Source organism: Schistocerca cancellata, chromosome 1, assembly GCF_023864275.1.
Source record: "Schistocerca cancellata isolate TAMUIC-IGC-003103 chromosome 1, iqSchCanc2.1, whole genome shotgun sequence".
NCBI lineage: Eukaryota > Metazoa > Arthropoda > Insecta > Orthoptera > Acrididae > Schistocerca > Schistocerca cancellata.
In genome coordinates this window covers 653672801-653693865 of record NC_064626.1, presented here as the reverse complement: position 1 = coordinate 653693865, position 21065 = coordinate 653672801, and the positions used below count along the sequence as shown (strand labels likewise).

General features: G+C 37.7%; 1 protein-coding gene across 2 annotated transcripts in view; it reads left to right on the top strand.

The window, feature by feature from the left end:
- The window catches only part of LOC126183477 (scaffold attachment factor B2-like), a 166379-nt gene that overhangs the window by 95943 nt on the left and 49371 nt on the right, over nucleotides 1-21065 (top strand). The window contains exons 6-11 of one of the 2 annotated variants that reach the window (XM_049925505.1): nucleotides 761-914; nucleotides 6348-6391; nucleotides 12775-12887; nucleotides 12962-13111; nucleotides 13189-13321; nucleotides 17098-17459. In XM_049925505.1, coding sequence (XP_049781462.1) covers nucleotides 761-914; nucleotides 6348-6391; nucleotides 12775-12887; nucleotides 12962-13111; nucleotides 13189-13321; nucleotides 17098-17459 — 956 coding nt within the window. Of the gene's footprint in view, nucleotides 1-760; nucleotides 915-6344; nucleotides 6392-12774; nucleotides 12888-12961; nucleotides 13112-13188; nucleotides 13322-17097; nucleotides 17460-21065 lie in introns of both variants that reach the window. The other variant, XM_049925498.1, reaches the window with a different exon arrangement.

The window sequence follows — 21065 nt, the reverse complement described above, 5'->3', positions numbered from 1 at the left end:
CTCTCCCCTCTTTCTTTCTCCCTCCCTCTCCCCTCTTTCTTTCTCCCCATCTTGCACTGCCTATTTCACCTCCTCTGTCCCCCCTCCCCCTCTTCACTCTCTCCCCTCTATCTTCCACCTCTCCCTCTCTCAGTTAAATGATTTTAATAACTAAAGTGTCATTGTGGTGCAAACTTAAGTGTGGTCTGTTTTATTTAGCAATTTAGTATACGATCTTAATTTTTTAGGAGGAAATAGTTCGTTTTTTCATGCAAAAAGGAAGATATCCTTAGGAAATTTAATACTGAAAGTCTGTCATAGAGACAAGTCTTGAAAAAAAATTGTCATGAATAAATAAAACAGAAGCCAATTACAAAGTTTACTATAGGATGATAAAATACCACCCGATGTTAGTCAGTTTGCTAAATTTTCTTTTCTGAATGTTCAGTCAGTATTATGAATTTGATTAAAATGTTTCAAGACACTGGTTATTCCTGTTTAGTAGTCATGGTGATGGTCATGGTAACAACAGTAAATTTAAATAAATATGATGGAATAAACTACATTCTGTGAAGTTCAAACAATAGTTTCTTCGACAAAATCCCGCAGTTTCCATGCTTATAAAATTTATTGTGGTTTGTTTTTGATTAAGGATAGATTGCTACATTGTTTGTTTTATTTCTGATTAATGTAGCCTATAAGGTATGTTTAGTAGCTACTGTCTGTTGTTGTTAGGGATTAGCATTCCTAAAATATTTAATAAGGCTTCTCTTTTTAATAGAGGCTACCACAGCCTACAATCGTGAAAATGCTTCTGCAGTAGAAGAGAGGAAATTGGAATCCCACAATGAAGAGTCTAAAAAGCCCATTACAGCTGAGGAAAAGAAGAAATCTGATGTTGAACAAAAGAAAGAGAAAGCCGAGAAACTTAAAAGGTACTGTTTCAGTTTTCATGAAATGAAGACGGTGTCTTGGTGAAAAATTGGCATCAGTGAATGTGGTCAAAGCTTCAAAAGTAATCCCTGATAAGGAACTGTCTAATGTATGAGAATTTCAGACATGTAAAATGGGGTGAATCTGATTGAACTTGTTGCTGACATAAATTTCTGTTATAATGTTAGATATCATAACAAAAAGTGGTCTCATGTACAAGGTTCTTAGAGTTCAAAGTATTTGTAACACATTTGAAGTCTTCATTCTTAACTGGAGGTACATGAGCTATACTCCATTATGGTCCATGTTTATTTTTTGAAAGTACTGGATTCTCTTGATCAACCAAGCTGCCCTATAAACCATAAATTTTAGTAGTGACATGTCAAAGTGAAATGGGGTGAAATACTGTTCAAATTTTTTTTTTTACTTTGGAAATGCTCACCTATTACAAACTGTTGCTCCTGGGGCAGTATAGTGATTCCTCTCAACAGCTAAACTTACATGTCACTGATTTTAATTGTGCATTATGTATCACTTTGCAAGTGATCAGCCCCAACTGTTTTCTCTTGGCGCTGTAATTTTCCTTTAAAATTATTTGGGGCAATTATGAAGTGGTAGTGCAATATAGGAAATGTCTGGAATCACAGTCATAACATGCGTGGAAACATTTTTACCCCCTCCCCCCATGGGCATTTCTGGGAAAATATGAAAATGAACGGTTGATAAATGGTCCTTAAATCAAGATAATTTTGAATGTTGAAGTTTGTTGTATCAAGACTTAATTATGTTAATGGAAAAATAATTGAAGGGGTAAAGGTAAGAGTTCACCGGGTAGTAGACGACGAGTTGTTAAAAGGCACATAAACAGAACAGAGGGAATACCTTGCCTCTAACTTCAACTTGTGACGTTACCATTTGTTTTCTGCTGAGTAGTTGCTCTCACTAGCACTCCATATGAGCAAAACAGTTGTGACTTTACCTGATGTTGCTCATATGAGAAATTGGACAAAGCACCGGTGTGTCTAAAAAAGGAATAGGTCGATGTAGACATAGGTTCTAGCCATACATGTCTGCTTTCATGCCCAGCAACTAACTTGCTGCAAGTAATAATCTGTAACTGTGATCCAGCATCAAATAGTCTGTGCATTGGCTAGAATAGCGAATTAATAAAATACACAGATATAAAACATAAAAGATAAGTGTATAATGTAATTAAAAGGGTTGTATTCTAACATCTGTAATTGATGTAGATGACAGAAAATTATGTTGAATAATGGTTATTTAAGATAAAGCATCTCAAAGAAATGGAAAATGGGTCCTACTATATCCAATTAAAATACTAGCAGAAAATGACCAAATCAAATGCAGTAAAGTTACGTTGAGAGTAGCAGATTCCTGAAGCTAAATAGTCTTCCAAGATACACGAAAGCTAATTCATTTCATGATCACAATAGTTGCAATAGTTACAAGTTCAAAATAGTTCGTGATTCACATATTAACTTGATACGAAGAATGTCTGCTCATGCTCATGCTCATGCTGTCTGTTCTCAGTTCCATAATGCAAACAGAAAAGGTTGTGTGTATCCTACACTGGACCACTTTCGGACTTCTCAAAATATAAAGTCCCTTCAGAAGCGGAAGTTATTTGCCACCTAGAATCAATCGCGTAAATGATTGAATAACACCCACCACCACAAGCAGGTCTGCCTTCTTCCAGAACACGTGTAAAAGTGTCTGGAATAGCTTCCTTGATTTGTTCCCTCGAAAAGAGTGTGTCTGTCCACTTGACTCCAGTGATGGTCCGCCACTTTTTGCTCAGAAGTTCTATAGACATGATTTGATCACTTCCCACCCTAAATTAATATATTACAACGATATTTAAATCAAGAAATGTTATAAAAATCCAGTCATACTCAGATCACGTACAGTTAATATAAATAAAGGTTTGTTCACAAATAAATAAGCTACTCTTGTTGCAAATGTGCACTCATATTAAAACACTAAAGATTGTTGTTAAATATTATTTAAACATTTATTTAGGCTTGCATGACAGAAGGGTCTTCTGGCACTATTTTACAGTGGTGGAATCAGGTAACACATGTGATTGACCACTTCTTACATCACCACAATTTTGTATTAGCAGTTGTAGTCTGACACAATAGGAATATATTCATTAATTAAATAAAAACATAGTCATTAAATAAATTCACAAGTATGACACGATATGAAGTACTCATTCTGCATTCATTTGTTGTGTTATTGTTGAGAATACAGTATTCTGACAAACATTTGCAAATTAAAAATTTGAGTCAGTAAATAATATAAAAATGAGTGGCTTTTAGGAATGATAGCTATAGTGCAATGCTACCATATGAAGTGCTTAAAAGTTGTTAATTCAGAGATTCACTGTGAAAGTATTTAGTCATTGAGGAATATTAATATCTGTAATTTTTAAGGTATTGAATGGGCCTCATTTTTCTAAGATCGCTTATGTATTCAGATTTTCTTTAATATTTGTCTGGTAATTATTGTAGAATTTCAAAGAGCTGTAAGAAGCTATTATTTCAGTATTTCTGACAATACACCATTGGTGGAGCACAGCTGGCCCTCTTAAGCGTTTGGCACAGTGTCCAAATTCCCTGTACTGGGATTTTCCCAAATTCCAGGCATGCTGCTCATCTTCGTATCCGGCCAGCCTGTACGGGTTACTGCTGCTTGCCGGGCTGTGGCACTTTGGCTGAGGCAGCCACACCAGACTCTGAGCCCCAGGCCCACACAAGCAAATTCACCTTACCTCCTACCAACTCGAGGCAATCGGATCATTCGCCCACATACACTCCTTTCCCAGGAATACAAACTTCTGCCAGAAGGAAACAACAGCCATCCTGCAGAAAAGGCTGCAAAACTGTCATGACGACTAGCAGTGATCACCTGACAAGGCATATGCCAGCATTCTCTGCCATAGGGATTCTATCCCAGAAATCCAGAATAACCTCAAATCCCTACCCAAATCTCTAGGCCAATCCCAGAATGTCTCTCCCGAACCCATCTCGTCCTCACTCCAGCAACTCCATATATATAGCTGTCTTCTACAGGTGTCTCATAATCCTTACACACAACAGTGCTAGATGACCCATTGTAACTGGATCTGTGTTCTCACTGAAGAAATGTAGACTCTCGTTGACCGATGCCAGTCAACCATTTGTCTGAAACATAGTCTCTCACAGCAAAGGATGAACCATTTCTTCCAGTGACTTTCAACCATCCTCTTCCTATACCATCTGGATCCCAATACACCAGCATTCCCCATGCCCACGGCCTTGGCACTATCGACTGCTCTCTCCCCCATTGTCCTTCTGATTCGAAACAACAATCTCATTCCTTGTATAGCTAACTTCAGCATATTATAGCTACTACTCTTTAAATGGGATGGTGTACAAGCCATCCTTTACCAGTGTGTTAATGGGCTATCTAGAGAAAACGTCTGTTGCCACCCAAAATCCCAAACATCTTGTCTCGTTCCTTTACAATCAAGACCCAGGGCAAAGACATACTATTCTCATTCCTCCTTTTACCAGTTTCACCCAATCCTCCACAAGCCAACGTGCTACCTTCCTGGGCCTTGACCTGCACCTCTCTATCTCAATCGAAAAACCTGCCCATATCTAGCCTCTTAACTTTTTTTTAGCTGTCGTCCCTTCTGCAATTAATATCATGTATTCAGTCATCCTGTGGACAGCACATCTGCAGTTATGAGCAGTCCTTCGCACAGTATATTGAAGGGCTTACTAAGCCCTTCATGGATGCCCCCCCCCCCCCCCCCACACACACACACCTCTACCTTCTATCAGCTGTAAGTACCAGTGGTAAAAGTTTAATTCCTATTACTCTATATCAGTCAAGGCTAGAAATGAACATTCTATCTACAATCCTTTCCACCTCTCCCAAAGTGATTTCTGCTGCTCAGTCAATCTATGCAACAACCTGGTCTATCCTTAAGCCACATCCATTCTCAATCCCTGACCACATGGGGAATACCCCTGTGGATAACAAAGGTGCAAGACCTATCTGATGTACCCACTGAGCACATTCTACTCCAGTCCTGTCGTGGGCTTTTCTGTTCTGTCGGAGAATGAATAGCCCCACCAAACAATCGCTAAGAGCTGAGTTGACTTCCCATTGATTGAACAGACTACAGAGAATTAACTTGCTAGATTTCAGCAGTTGCTTCGCAACTGTGCAGTCTGGATTCTTATCCGTAATACCAGCTTCTCTGAATTACATATGACAACATGCCCCTCAATACTGTAGTCATCCTGGTGATGATCTCAGTTAAACCTCACCCCATATCTACCTCAATCCCTGTCCCAGGACCTTGATTTCACTCATCCTGCTCCCACCCCATTTTCCTCTCTCTGCCCTTCCTCTGTTCTATCCACCCCTCCCATGCCATTCCCCGTGCCTGCTGCCATAACAAGCTCGCCGTTGCTGCATTCTTATCCTATTCACCTGCTGCCTTTCCCAGTCATTCATTTCCTGCTCTTCACCCTCTAGAGTGTGCATTCTAAACTATGGAAAGGATTCATCCATAGGCTTCATTAATATGTCACATCAACCATGAAAATCTTAGACTAGTAGCAGTTGATTTTTATGAAGTAAACTGAAATAAATTGAGATGATGGCATTTTTTGAATGATCTGAAAATCATAAGTCTCAATGTTTTAACATCATGAACTTGTACTAAGTGGGAGGTTTGTTCAACTTTTGTGTTCATGACACTTTGAGTGAAATTGGTTTTAATGTGAGTAAAATTGGTTTTAAGTTTGTGGCATTATGGGATTGTTACATACTAGGATGTCAACATTCAAAGAAAATTTGCAGTTGTATAAAAAGCTCCTGTTTCCCATATCATAAGATTTTGTGTCTGCTAGTTGGCAGGTAATGCTAGTAACATTTAAGAAAAGAAATTGGTTTTGCTGGCTGTTTCAGCATGTGAAACATTAATAAAAACAAGAATTCTCTCTGTAGGGAGGTAGGCAAAGTAAATTTGAAAGACTTCTTGCAGTTGTGAGTATGCAGAGAACAGATGGTCGGTCATGGCAACTAAAAGCACATAGTGGCATGTCTTCAGCTTTCAGCAGATAATTTTATATTACCAAAATTAAAATGAATAAATGAATTGCTTTCTTATTCAATTTCAAAGATGAACGATATAATGACTGCAAGTTTATTGTCAGCACTTTTTTTATAAAGTGGGGTACGTAGTTCATTTTTGTAGGTGTCTCTCATTCTCATCCCTTTAGCAAGATATGTGATATTTGTGATATTAGGCTTATCTTTGACAATTGTATTTTTTTCTGTTTTATCTAATGCAGTATTTACTTCACATGTTCTGAGTGCAGTTACTTGTGAGCTGTTTTGGTTTGTTACAGCAGTGCCACCACCGGGAGTGATCAGAAGCAAACTAAAGATGACAAAGGTTTGTCCATCAGTTTTCTATGGCTTGATGAAATATGTTTGTTTACAAAACCATCAAATAATTCTTTCCACAGGTTCCATTAATATCATAACACCTTAGTAAAGGTTAGATTTTTAAGCTTTGTTTAATTGATGTGTGTTCTACCCAGTAACCCCCCCCCCTCCCCCCCCTCCCCCCTCTCTCTCTCTCTCTCTCTCTCTCTCTCTCTCTCTCTCTCTCTCGCGCGCGCGCGCTGGGTACTGATGGACTTTTCTTATGCGGTGAGTGGTGGGAAAATGTAATGCACTCAGAACAATGAGTAACATGATTGTTTTGGTGGTGCCGGAGTTATGATTTGGAGAAAGATAATGTTACATGGATGTACTGCCCTACAGCTCTTTGAACATGATACACTCACCAGTCAAGTTTGTGACCCTGTGCTCCTTCCCCATTTGCATCTTTTCAAGAGTGCATTGAGCCATGACTTCATTTTTATGGATGACAAGGCATGACCACATTGAACAGCACAGGTGGAGGAGCTCTTGCAATGCAAGGATATTTGGCAAGTGGACTGGCCTGGCCATTCCGCTGACTTGAATCCCGTCGAGCAGGTGTGGGATGTGATAGAGATATGAACTGCAGCACATCCACAAGCACCAATGACCATCCAGTAGTTCTCAACTACACTGGTAGAGAAGTGGAATGCCACACCACATGAAATCCTTACCAACCTTCAAGGCACCATTGGAGCACTTTGCTGAACATGCGCTGCCGCCCTTAGTGACTACTCACCCTGTTACGAACCATGTCCCACCTTTCGTAATGTCCATTGCACGCCGTCTACTCAAGACAGGTTACAAAAATACCAAATCACCACCTCGAAGCTGGACAAATCCCCCTGACATTGAATGCTAAAAACAGACTCTGGTGTCCTCAACACCGAAGAGGATGACAGCACAGTGTGATCAAGATTGACATATTACTGCGGTCCTGAAAAAAAATGTGGAATCTATTTTTTGGCAAAATAAGCATATTTTTAATAGTTAAATGTATAAATTTAAGTTTTCAGGAAATGATAGTTTCTGTCGAGAAGCAGCGGCCCTTTCTTTTTTCTTTCTTTCCTATTTTCCCCCCTCTCCCACCAATGAACAATGCTTCTCTTCATTAAGGTCCCAACATCTTTCTTTTCCCAAAGGGTTTGATTATTACGAATCTGCAGAATACTGACATAGCATTATGCTGTGACTTTCATGGGCCATGTGGACCATACTTCACAAGTGCTACAGATAGAACTGACAAGGTATTTGGCGACATCGTAAACAAGTTAGTCCAGGCCCAACCTCTGCTGGTATATTACGCAATCGTACACTTCCGGAGACCATTCAACATTCCGCTGTTTCATGTGGGACCAGAGCGTAACTTAAGTGTTCACTGATTGACTGTTGTGTTCGTCCGTGGGTATGCTCTTCATTTAGCTGAAGTGTTCTTGCACAATCACTTTCCAGTAACTAAAAATTGTTTTATAGTTATAAACAGAAAATGAAGTTAATTCAAACTCTCTTTTAAAAATAGTTCATCTGGATACAGTTTGCTGCAAAATAATATTTATTATTTAAATTTCCTTTTAATATTTTGAGGCAGAATTTGTGTCTGTATTTGTGTTTACTGTAAAAGTTAAGTTTTTCAGTTCCCTACATATTACAAAAATATTTTTGCCACTTTCAAAGTTTCTTACTGTGGTAGTTTGTTACGTAAAGGTGTTTTTTGTTCCAATTTCAATTATTGTCTAATAACTGTAATAAACAAATACATAGTTCACTTTACATTTTATGCAAGATACCTTTTCCTGTCATGGCGTTGTCCTTTATGATGTCCACATCTAAGACTTCCGAAGTATTAACTTTCTTATGTTTGTTCAGTCCATCTTGTAAATTCCTTGTTTGTTCAGAAAATGTGCTCTCTGCATTCTGTACTGAGGGCAGCTTTTGTTATTGCTGTACTTCTCACTAAATGCTTTTGTCTGTGCTGAGTGATAGCATTCCAGCTGATATGAAACACTTACCATCCAATTTTTCAAGAACTATTGGGTGAAAAAATTTGATTTTTCCACAACTTACAATCTGATGTCGTAGCTCGGTAAAGGACTGAATTTCTTCCCCATACATGTCGTAGTTATTGTGTCGCACCAAATCAAGTAGAACATTACGTGAAATTTTAAAGATTTTGCAGAGGTAAAAGCGCATTAACTTGGCATACGTTTGATTTGAGCTCATACGTTGCAGTGAATGAAACGCAAGTATGGTATTGAAATTTAATTTAAAATTGAGAGCAGAAAGATCGTCGATTCCATAATTGTGTAAGCTGCTGCGGCCAGAGTCGGTTGACAAACGCTTTGAGTATCATAACGCATAAAAGTGTACTAGAGAAACGAATGTTTTGGCCATGGCTACAGTGGTCTTCTTTTGGGTATACTTATCGGTAGACTTAGGAGGAGGAGAAGGCCACTATAACTGTAGCTGAAACATTGGTTTCTCCAGTATAGTTCTTTACATTATGATGTGGTACAACACTAAGGAAAGTTTTATGTCCGATATTTCATTCATGAGGGTTTTACATATATCCGTCAGGCGGTTGCAAGTGACACACCCATTTACATTTGATGTGCATTGTGAATCATGTGGTCATAACAATCATTATATCTCATAAACCATTCAAGATACTGGAACAAAATGTTTTGCCAGTGATAGCACACAGTGAGGCACATATGTTGCGTATGAAGACTCAAAACTTTTTTTTATTCACCCAAGACATGAAAATAACTCGTCCGCAACAGTGAGGGCAGCTCAGGACGCATACAGACAACCATAGCACTGTAGGGAAACCCAAACAGCACACATATACATGTCCACAGCACCTGGAGAATGGTATAGCAGAATGTTTATACACATACATAGCACCGAAATGATTAAAGGTCTAAGATATATGATTTTCTCTTTCCAGATTTCTTTGTGTTACCCTTTATGTGAAGAGTAAATATCTTAAATATAGGAGTTCTTTGAGGAGAAACATATCATTTTATATTATCTGTGGCACGAACATCTTGGACCTCTTCAAAACAATAACAGTAAATAGGGAAGATCACCTTCATATTTTACCTTCATGTGAGGACAGTCAGAAACACATAAATGTGAATGCATGTAGCAGTTAATGGGCTTTCATGTAACTTGTCTCTTGCCCTTGCATTAGTGAAAATAAGTCTGTGAACTTTACAAATCAAACCACAGGTGTGTGGGTGGTGGGGTGGTGGAGGCAGTCTGTCTCTCTCTCTCTCTTCTTCTTCTTCTTCTTCTTCTTCTTCTTCTTCCTCCTTTTTTTTTTAGTAAGCACCTATCATACTGTGAGCAGTGTGAGGAATGTTGTTGAGATTTGTACAAACAACAAAGTAAGAAATCAACCTTTAAAACTGAGTAATGTTTTCCTTTCCCTTAAATCTTCTGTTATTCAAGGGGATTCTGTCGTGAGCTTGTTTACTTCAATTGACAGCACTAACATTGGTGTACATCACTCAAAAACTACTTATTTAAATCAAACCAAATTTGAAACATGCATAAGTTGTCATATCTTCTTCAAAGTATGTTACTTACGCAGCAGTAGTGACAATATTATGAAAAGGGTAGAGTGCTACTCACCAAATAGAGGAGGCATTCAGTTGCAGACAGGCACATTGATAAAACTTGTATACATTTAAGCTTTTCACCAAAGGCAAGGATCATGTATGGGTGTTGGGTTTGTCTGAATGTGTGTTTTTTCTTTCCTACTTCGGAAGGCCTTTTGGCTGAAAGCTTAAATATTAGTCTTATCACTGTGCTAGTCTGTGACTCAACATCTCCCCTGTACAGGTGAGTATCAAATGTATCCTTTACATAATATTGTTATTTCATCCTGAACTTTCCTTATATGACAGTAGCATTGTTATCATGATAGAAAATCATAGAAAAGTATGTGACCTAAAAAATTGGCATTAAAAATGTGTTTGATTGCTGTAATTTTAATACATCTTAATGACAGTGATGAATTAATTTTTGTCCCAACTTTCAGTGACATAGATGTATTAGTTTCAGAGAGAGTAGCACCTATAGCTAAAAATTTTATGACCTGTTCAACGTACATTTGAATTTGACTCACCAGGTCTACAGCTGCCATTGTTGAAGATTTCTGTATCCTCCAGCTTATATGTGGAGGCCGTATTTGAATTCAGGACTCTTGTCTTTTGTAGGATTCTTTTCTCAGCCTCCCGCACCCTCAGTTGGTCAATTGGCAGAAGTGTATTCTTTGTGTTCATCCCAGGTTCTACGCCTTTATAACTGAAAACTTTCAGCTTGATGATGGATTTTGAGGCCCACAAATACTGATTTAGACACCCTCCTGCACACAAGTTATTGAAACTTTTGATGAAACTTGTTGGGATTCTCCAATGGATGCATTTAGCAAGCATTTTGTAGATTTAAATAGATAGGATTTGTAACACCTGTTGTTTGTATTGTTAGGAGTTAGTTCTAAATCATTATTACTTCTCAGTAGTACTTTGTCCATACTTAAAGTCTATACGGATAAAATAATGGGTCTGTCAGAAACCCATAGATTTATTCAATTAACCGACAGACGTGATTTCGGTGTTCATTTTGTAGGAAAATGTTTTAGTTTATTCTCACAGATTTTCAGTGCGACTTCTATAGGCAAACTTGATGCATCATGCCACATGTGACTTGTTGAGTTGCGAGGTAGATTGGAGCTCTAAGGTCTGGCAGAGACGCCAGCAAGGGTGGAGCAAACAAAGTACCTTCATAATTCCCCATAAGAAAAAGTCAGAAGCCATCAGGTCAGGTGAATGTGAGAGCCATGCAATTGCCACACCTTGGCTCACCCACCTACCTGGAAAGCATACATTTAAGAAATAACAGAAATCCTGGACTTCGGAGAGATAGTGTGGCAGTGCACCTTCTTGAATAAACTGTACACTGTGTTCTTGATCATCATCAGTAGGAAGACCAAAAAGTTTTCCAGGGTATCTTGTACTTTATTCCATTGTTAGGTTTTTTGGAGACAGGAAGGTCTCAGTACGAAAACATATCAAGTTTTGGGCCGCATGTCCATGTTCCAGTGATTTTTGTGGATTTTCAATTTCCCAAATCTGATGACTGTGTTTATTAACTTCACAATGTAAGTGAACAGTCAGCTTGTCACTAAAGATAAACTTTCCAATGAAAACTGCATCTAACCAATGTAACATCTTTGTACAAAAGTCCATAGATATAATCCTGTCACTGTCTTTTAGTTTTTGCACCATTGTAGACTTGATTTGAGATATAATCATTTTCTTAATACGTGGTAAACTGCCGTATGTGGGATGCATAGTTCTTGAGAAGCACGCTAGGGCATTTTTGTAGGAACATTCACAAAGTTTTGTCTCACTAGTTCGATGACATCAGATGCACGGGGATGACCTGAGGATTTGTTGTGTCTTACTAAACATAGAGTTTCGGTAAAATACGTGTGCCACTTATAAACAGTAGGCCTGCTGGAAGGATCTTTACCATAATCTGTACAAAAATTATACTGCACAGTTGTCTCGGATTTACTCTCTTCAAATCCAGACCCACACTGAGTACCCTCAAGGCTGATAGTCTTTGCTGCAGCTGCTGCTAGAACTTGCAATGGCACTGTTCTGTACTACTGAACCATGAGTCGAAACTTGATATATTTTCCTTCAAGGTGACATCCAAGACTAAGTCTGTAAGTCATATGAATAAGTGTGTACAAATTTTTCAGAGTTACCGAGTCCTTTTAAACAAACACTATATAACTATAAAGACAATAAGATTACTTCTTGAAATTAAGCTTCTCCTTCAAATCACTATGATGAGTAAAACTTAGGGAATTCTGAATTGATGTTAAATTGTTACATATACTTGCTTAGCTCTGGGGAGACCAATTTGAAAAGCAGTGGTCAAAGAATAAGTAGAGTAAAGGCAGAGAAAGTCTGCTGCAGCTGTGATAAACACAGCTGAATTGCCAACAGGGGGGACATGGTCTTGTTTAAAAAATGCTATCTTTCCTATCATTATACTCCAAACATACAAAAGTTTAACATACTCTTCGTCAGGAAGGACTGGGGTATAACTTGACACAATGAAAAAATCATTACTTTGACGGATTTTCACTTCCTATTTGCCTTAATGTGATTCATGCGTGGTTGGTCTGTGGAATAATCAGTTGATTGTACTTTTTGCATCTGTTGCTCACAATCCTTTGATTCGGCTTTTTTCCCCCCAGGATATGATTGATTGCACTGTGTGCAGAGTTAAGAAAGACACAAATGATGATTTTTTTTTCTTTTGTTACAGAAAGGAAAAAGGGGACTCCTGGTACTAGCACTACCAGAAATTTATGGGTTAGTGGTTTATCATCGTCAACAAGGGCAACAGACCTGAAGCATGTTTTTGCTAAGTATGGAAAAGTAAGTTCACCTTGTATTTGCGTGCCACCAAAGCACATTTCCAAGCTAGATACTTACTTCTGATTTGTTTGTAGGTGGTAGGTGCAAAGGTTGTAACAAATGCTAAGACACCTGGAGCTCGATGCTATGGCTATGTTACAATGGCAACCAGCGACGATGCTACAAAATGTATTCAGCATTTACACAGAACTGAGTTACATGGGAGAATGATATCAATTGAACGGGTACAGCATTTGAGTTGGTAATTTCCATTTGTATGTTGTCACAATATTTGTTATTAACTAAACAGATATATTTTTAGGCAAATGCAGATGCTGGAGGCCCCCCTAAGAAAACTGATGCAAAAGTCCCTGTAACACCTAAAAAGTTGGATGAGAAAAAGAAGCAAGAAAGGAAAGAGGGAGACAAGAAGTTGGCAGATACTTTAAGCAAAGGTAGGTTGCATTTAACATATCATGTTAAATGTTAGCATGTTGAAGGGCTTATGATTCAAATAATTTGTATGCTTTGAATGGCTCACTGGCTGTCACCCCCATTACCATTACTGAACACGTCTAAAAAAACAAGGTGAAGGTTAAATTTAAGGTCTGTAAATCGAAGTATTTGAAGCATTTAAAGAGTGCTGAAAGAATGAAAATCCCATCTCATTGCTGACCAGTGAGCTTTCTAAAAAAAAAAATTAAACCTACTCTTCAGTCAGAAAGAGATTTATGCTAATTAAACTTGATGGATTATGGTTGAAAGCTCTCAGAACGAAGTTCAGCTGTATGTTGGAATTGGTATTTCCACCTTGTCTGTCTGAATCATGGCTGTACAGGACGGCTAGATATTTGCGTTCGGGAATGCCCATGGCATAAAATGACTCTATATGCGTCATTTATTTTCTTAAAGTTTTTTAAAAGGGGAATGAATAGGAGGAGGCTGGGGGAGAGTATTTGTACTTTATCATGGTTGTCGGAGTTAACAAGTCTTCAGGCACAAACATTTTTATTACTTACTTTCGAGCAATTCTAACATAAATCATTGTTACAGATAATAGTAATGCTATTTTCCAAATACTGAATTATAGCATGCTGTGCATAATCCACAAATTCAAAACAATCATCGGTAAATAGTACATACAATAGTCCAGTCAGTCAGATACACAGAAGTAAGAGCAGGTTTATTACCTTACACAGATTTAATGAAAACATACATTGGCAACTCACAGTATGATGATGATCCCCTTATCTCACCTCGGCAACAATTTTGCAGATGTTCAAGGCAAATAATAACAAAAATGTATGTAAATTTATGTTCAATTATTCAGTACCTAATTTGATGATATAACCTACTATTTTTAATGTACGTTTATTTTGAAATATGTTGGGAAGAGGGAATTTCAAACTATGGACAGTCTAGGATGAAATAATAATAGTATTATGTAACGAATAGATTGCTGTCTCTCTATAGAGGAGATGTTGAATAGCAGATAGGCATCATGAAAAGACTGTTATACGTTTAAGCTTTTGGTCTAAATGCCTTCTTCTGAAGTAGCAGACGTGCACCCTTGTAAGAGCGCATGGCCACCGGCCACAGCAGCCAGACAGGTGGTAGTGTGCATGAGTTGTGTGTGTGTGTGTGTGTGTGTGTGTGTGTGTGTGTGTGTGTCTGTGTGTGTGTGTGTCTTTTCTACTTCAGAAAGAGGCCGTTACACCAAAAGCTTAAATGTACGGCCTTTTCACTAAAAGCTTAAATGTATGTTTTATAGTTCTACCTGTCAGTGGCCCAGTATCTCCTCTGTATGGTGAGTAGCAATCTGTCCTTTCTATAATATTGTTAAAGAGAGAACTTAATAAGTTATGGCTTTTTAGTTTCAAAAATGTGTACATGATTCAGAGTTGAATCTTATTGTCCAGTTATTAGTGTTAGTTGGAAATGCTTCACCTACTCCAGGTTCGAATTTAAAGGATTGGTACACACTATACAAACTATGATCAAAAATACATTTTTACAGCCTATTTCCCTCAGATATTCAATTAAAATGTACTGAAATGCAAAAGAAGCATGTTTAAATATTTTTATGAAATATAAGTGTATTGCAGGAAAATGCATTCTGCAGATCACTAATTGAACATACTGTAGTGCAGTCTGAATTTGCGGTATTAGTAGGTCAGATTCTGAGACAGTGAATAACGTCCAGTGTCTGTGAAATCACCATCCTCCACAATGAGTATTTCAGCAGGCTATATCCGCAAGTCAAGAGACCGCGTAGAAATTGCCAGGTTTAGCGACATCTGACATGACTGATGAGTTGCCATGAAAGTTGAAGGAATCTGCACCATGAAATATTGCCCTTTAGTGTATTCGTCTCAGAAATAAATTGCTGTGAGTGTGGCAGCGGGGTGAGGGTACATTTATCTCCTTCATGAGGACATAAAACAACTGTCATTAACTTTACAAGAAGAAATTCTCAGTTTTAAAAGTTGTTCTTGGTTCTGTTTTATAACCTTCATTCAGTCTTTCTAATAAGTCTTCAATACATTATATTTGCGTTATTTGCGACTGCTCTTGCCTCAGAAGTGCCTCACTAGAGAACTAAAAGTTGATCACTTCCACATGCAGTGAATGTGTCAAGTCACTATGCTTGTACTTCCCTCCAATGCACAGACACAACACAGGGTTGCATCTCCAAGCAGCTTAAATGATTTTTATGTTTCATTCATGGCTATCCATTTATCATTAAAATAGCCCTATCAGACTTGCACGACTTCCAAACCCTATTGCATGCTCTCTAGTCACTATAACTTTCCAAACAACAAACATCACACTTCAAAATTAATCTTCGCCAGTGGCCACACAAACATCAATCTTTCATGTTCAGTGATGTGCAGAAGGGTGTTTTTTTCCATTAAAAATTTGAAACATGAATATTAAATATGCCTTTCAATTAATCTTGTAGAAGGCAATTTTTTTTTATTTTAAGTTGTTATTCCTCAGGATTTAGTAATGAAGCAATAAATTACTATTGGTGGCCACATCTTAAATTTGCACCTACCAGTATCTAAGTGTTATATGTTACCACACAGCCCATAAAATGACAGTAGTAATAACTGTGTATCAAAATACTCCTAAAAGTAGCTCATAATCTGCAAAAATTGTTTGCAGAATGTGATGGACTCTTACAAACACATTAAAATAAGTATGGAATTGGTATGAAATTTCTGTGAGGCTGAAGTAATGTGGCACAATCAGAACTCTATTTTTATTCTCACTTGATAGAAGAAAAATCTTCCTTTCGGAGCATTGTGCAGCAGCTTTTTTGCTCTTTTAATGCCATTGAAAAAACTGGCTCTTAGGCAGTAATAAGATATTGGGATACTTCATGTTTCACAGTTGAAAACTGGAAAACCATAACATTTTTAAACGGAACCAAAGAAACTTTATGAAAAAGTAATTATGTGAACCACAGCTAGTGCGTTTGCAGGTTGGTGATAAAATCTGGCACTCCTTTTGTTTCATATTACTACTTTGTGCACAGTGTTTCATGTATCTTGAAAAGTTATTTTTTTTTGTGGGTGACATGGCCTTTTGGTGAATTTGATGGTAACTAGGATTCAACACTAAATGGATCAGCGAACAGTTATAATTAACTGCTTTAATCAACCAATTACTGTCACTTACAAAATACAGAGAGACCTTACTTTACATCCCTCTGAGGCACCATGTGATTTCTCTCAATATAGAGAACAGCTGAGTGTCATGATCATAAAGTAACATGGCATTTTATGACACAATTGGAGATTTGAATGAAACTTCATACACACTACTTCATGTACCAACTGTAATGAAGTGACTTATCAAATTGACAGAGCAGTTCACAAATCAAGAGAAAGAAAATGTCAACAGATAAAGGTTTCTTCTGATAAAGGACAGTAAATCTAAATTGGAAAAATAATGATGTAATGAAAACTGATCCCAGTTATAAAAAGTGCCATGACAAGCGGTATGAACTCCAGGTACAATTTATAATTGTATAACCTCTGTGTATGAAAACAAATCATGCACAGTGTACGAAGATACTACATTCCAGGATTAGCGCACACAAATGCCACTTACATAACATGAGCAGCTACGTGCAGTCTCTTCCCAAAATTTGCGTTAGGCTTCGAAAGGACCACATCTGCACAACAGTTGTGCCAACAATAAGTGGCATGTTGTGCTTCTGTAGATACTAACAAAGAAGCAGAGGATGGCCAAGAGAAGAAAGTGGAGGAAGGTGCCGACGACGAAGAGAACGAGAATGTTGTGAAGGCAGCAGACAGCAGTGAGCGGAATGGGCGACCCGAGAAGCTGCGCAGCCGTCAGGTGTCGCGGGAACGGCGCGGCTTATCAGGAGGACGCAGCGAGTTTCCAAAGCAGTGGCGGGAGCGACATCGCAGTGCTGGTAGCAGTCATCACTCGACCCATCTGTCCAGTCGCGGTCGTCTGCACAGTCGCAGCCCTCTGCACAGTCGCAGCCCTCGTCATCGTTCGTATCGGCGTGCGTCACCAGTCCACAAGCCTGGAGTTCTCACCTTCACTCAGATCCGGGTAAGCGGACAAGACCTCACAAATGTGTGGAGAACCTCATGCCAGAAACAGTGGGTGCTGAACGTGGCAACCATCTACATTTTGTAACATCTCTTGGAATAATGTGTGACTGATTCGTGTCCTTTAGCAGCATGTTTGTAGCCCAAAGGTTCTTCAGATCATGTGGTTTCATCTTGTTCGTTATACCATAAGAGATTTTAGAGAATCATTTTGTGACACTCTTTGGTTTATAATGCATATATACTTTGTAAGCATTTTGTTTAGTATATGTTCTCAAATTCTCGCCTAAAAGCACTGAGCTTCTCTGAATAATGATTTACGACTTCTCTGTTAATGTTTTTATATTATTTAACATTGATATCTGATTTTCCAACTTTGTTGTTTCACGCTGTTGTTGTATTGGGAACATAAAGAAGAGCTGTTTATTAATGCACTACAGTATTAATGGTAAAGTTACAGGGTGTATACGCCCTGGGACAGCCGGTAAATTCAGGAAAAACCTGATAATTTTTTTCCATCTGGGAAAATTCCAGGAAAAACCTGGGAATTTTTTAGAATTCTGGGAAATTTTTATTGTTTTAGTTCTCAGTTAATTCTTTTTGATTTTCACTGGTAAAAACTGATATGCAAAAAAATAATTTTATTTTAGCCCGCTCCTGCAGAACAATACTGCAGCAATAAAGCAAAAAACAAGAGAATAACACCAAAGTAAAAAATTACAAAGAAAATGTGCTGTTTACAACAACAAAAAACAGTGCACATAAAAGCATCTTGAGGCTGCTGCAAAATGTGTCTTAGGCCTTAGGACAAAGAAAGTGCAATACTTCATAACAACAAAGTGACAATCGTTTACATATCTACCAAGTTCCTGAAAAAATATTGTGAATGGTAGTTTTCAGAGCATTGCTTTCAAAGTAAATTTCCTTTAAAAAAAAAAGTTAATCATGGAGCATTTGACTCTCATTCAAAATTTTACACTTTGAGGACCAGCATCTTACGAAAATTACAGGCCCAAAAGACCTGCCATTTATGGAATTATTTAAAGTTTTAGTCTTGCATTTGTGTTTGATATATCTTGAAGTGTAACATACACTAAAAAAAGACCTAGCTTAAAGGTGAGTTCTTCCATAGATTCAAAATTATACAGTAATGATGACAAAAATTATAATCATCCTTCAACAAAAGATGCAAGGTGAGGTCTCGAACATAATTGGTTTTTCTGTGGAAATGTCGAAGTGTTAGATGGAAAATTTATTCAGCCGGGTAACCCATGAGGTGTTCAGCGCACAGGAATGAAATTTATAATTCTGCTTGTCAGAAATATTCAGCTGTTGCAATTAACGCTACACTCTCAGGATTCTGCCTAACAACATCCTATGATGCTGTATTTGATGGAATTGGTACTTATGCTTTTGTAATACAAAAATATGCGGTGCACATGTTGCTGTGCATCAATGAGTTTTCCAAAACGCATTTTTTCTCAGTTTCGTCTTATGAAGTGAAGTGCTAAGAAGTTCTACACTGGTGTAAGAGTCCTCCTTCACCATTCAAAGTATTGATAAGCCATACAGCTTAGATAGAAAGTATATTGTTCTTTCTTAACATAGAAGAAAGGTACTTTCACCTGGGGGAAAAATGTATTTTTAACTGAGGAATCTGTGAAAATATCAGAATTGTCCCCCACCCCTCTCCCCCCTTGCCTGCATATACACCCTGATTTATTACCATTTGTCTCAATATTTGAATCATGTTAATAACCTGAGTAATTATAGCTTCTACGTCTGGTTTGTCCTTCACGTAAGAAATGTTTTGAATAGTCTTATGACTATTGTATCAAGATAATTATGCTTACTTGTGAGTAACTCCCATGATCTCTACTGACGTTTTCAATTATTTGAGGGTTCTATCCTAAATATAATTATGTTACGTATGGTGATTGTATAGTATTTATGGAAATATCATTGAAAATTTTTTATAAATTGATGTGTTGATTTTAAAAATTGGTTTCTGTGATGTGGCCCTCACAGTAATGCTGCAAAGCAAACATAAGGAAAACTTCATTTGAAAACATAGTGCTGAAGCATTGATGGTGAATGTAGGAGTGCCACAATAATTTTGTGTGTGAAGGAATTAATGAGATTTGAGAAAGACTGTTACTCATACATGGTGAAGTGTAAAATAATTTTAGTAGTCTAACTCTTCTGTTGATGGATCTTTGTATGAGCACTGTAATGGCCATACAATTGGCACATTGCTAGAGAATTTCAAAATTTATTTGGTTCCTACTGCATGTTTGAAGAAAAACAGATTCCAAACTGATAAGAACAAATTTTGAATGTCTAGTCAGATATCACTCTAGCGACATTTCTGAAAAATATGAAATAGTTCAAATTTATTTCATGGAAAGAGGTATGGAAAAGATGCGACAGATGGACAATGCATTGAGTTGATAGTGACTATGGATTAAATTAACTACAGTGATAAAACTCACTGTGTCATTAGCCAGCATGTCTGACTGTAACTGTTAAGAGTTTGTCTGCTGTTACCTTTTTTCTAAACTGATAGTGTTGAGGGCAATTAGTTTAATTATAAAACAGATCTTAAAGTTACAGCATTGTGACTAGAATGTGTGCTTACTTCTCAGTTGTTTAGTTCCTCCAATTGGTTTTCTTCCTGTCAACCCATTTACCTACTGCACTTCTTGCAATAAAAGCTACTATGTGATTAGTATTATAGTTACCACATTATAATCGTAGTTACCACACACTTTTGTTCTCACATGCACATAATTATTTACAAATTGTGAACAAATGTACTTGTTCTAAGCAGCTACAGTTCCGCAATTGTTTCTATGTAGTTCATTTGTTCATGGTACATCATGAAGTATTTGTACATATGATTGGCAACTTTATAGCTGCCATATTTAAAACATGACTTTGTTGTTCACAATCAAAACATACCTTATATATTCTAGGGGAGTGATTTTCTTCTCAGTTTTCATTACTTTGACTTGAAAAATGTTCCTGATTGCTACCTACCTTAGCTTGGTTGTCCCGTAGAGTCCGTCAGGCTGAGCAACATAGTTTTAACAGCTGCTATGTCTAATTGGGCCGAACTTTTGTTGACTTCATCCTCTTTGATGCTGAGTTCAATATATTGTAGAGGACACTTTCATCCATTGTTGGTATATCCAGAAGGTAGAAGTTGTTGCTGTTGCTGCTGCTGCTGCTGCTGCTGCTGCTGCAGCTGTCTTCAGTACAAAGACTTGTTTGATGCAGCTCTCCCTAAACACCTTGACATACCTTTCCTTGAGAGAATGTGAGGATATACATTGATTGTGTATGTAAACTTCATTCATTCTGTGATTGTAATCAGTAAAATAGTTGGATTTAAGCTTTGTTCTTCCAGTTTCATACATCTCCATATATTCTGGCCCACTATAAAAGATTGATAGGTGGACGTTTCTTCATCAGTCCATGTTACAGAAATATTATTGGTTGATATAAATGTTAATTCTCTCTTCTTTGGGGTAGTTCCAATGAAACAATGTGGCATTTGTCACAACTGCGGGAGTGCACCTGTCTAGTAATTCCCTGAGAAAGTTAG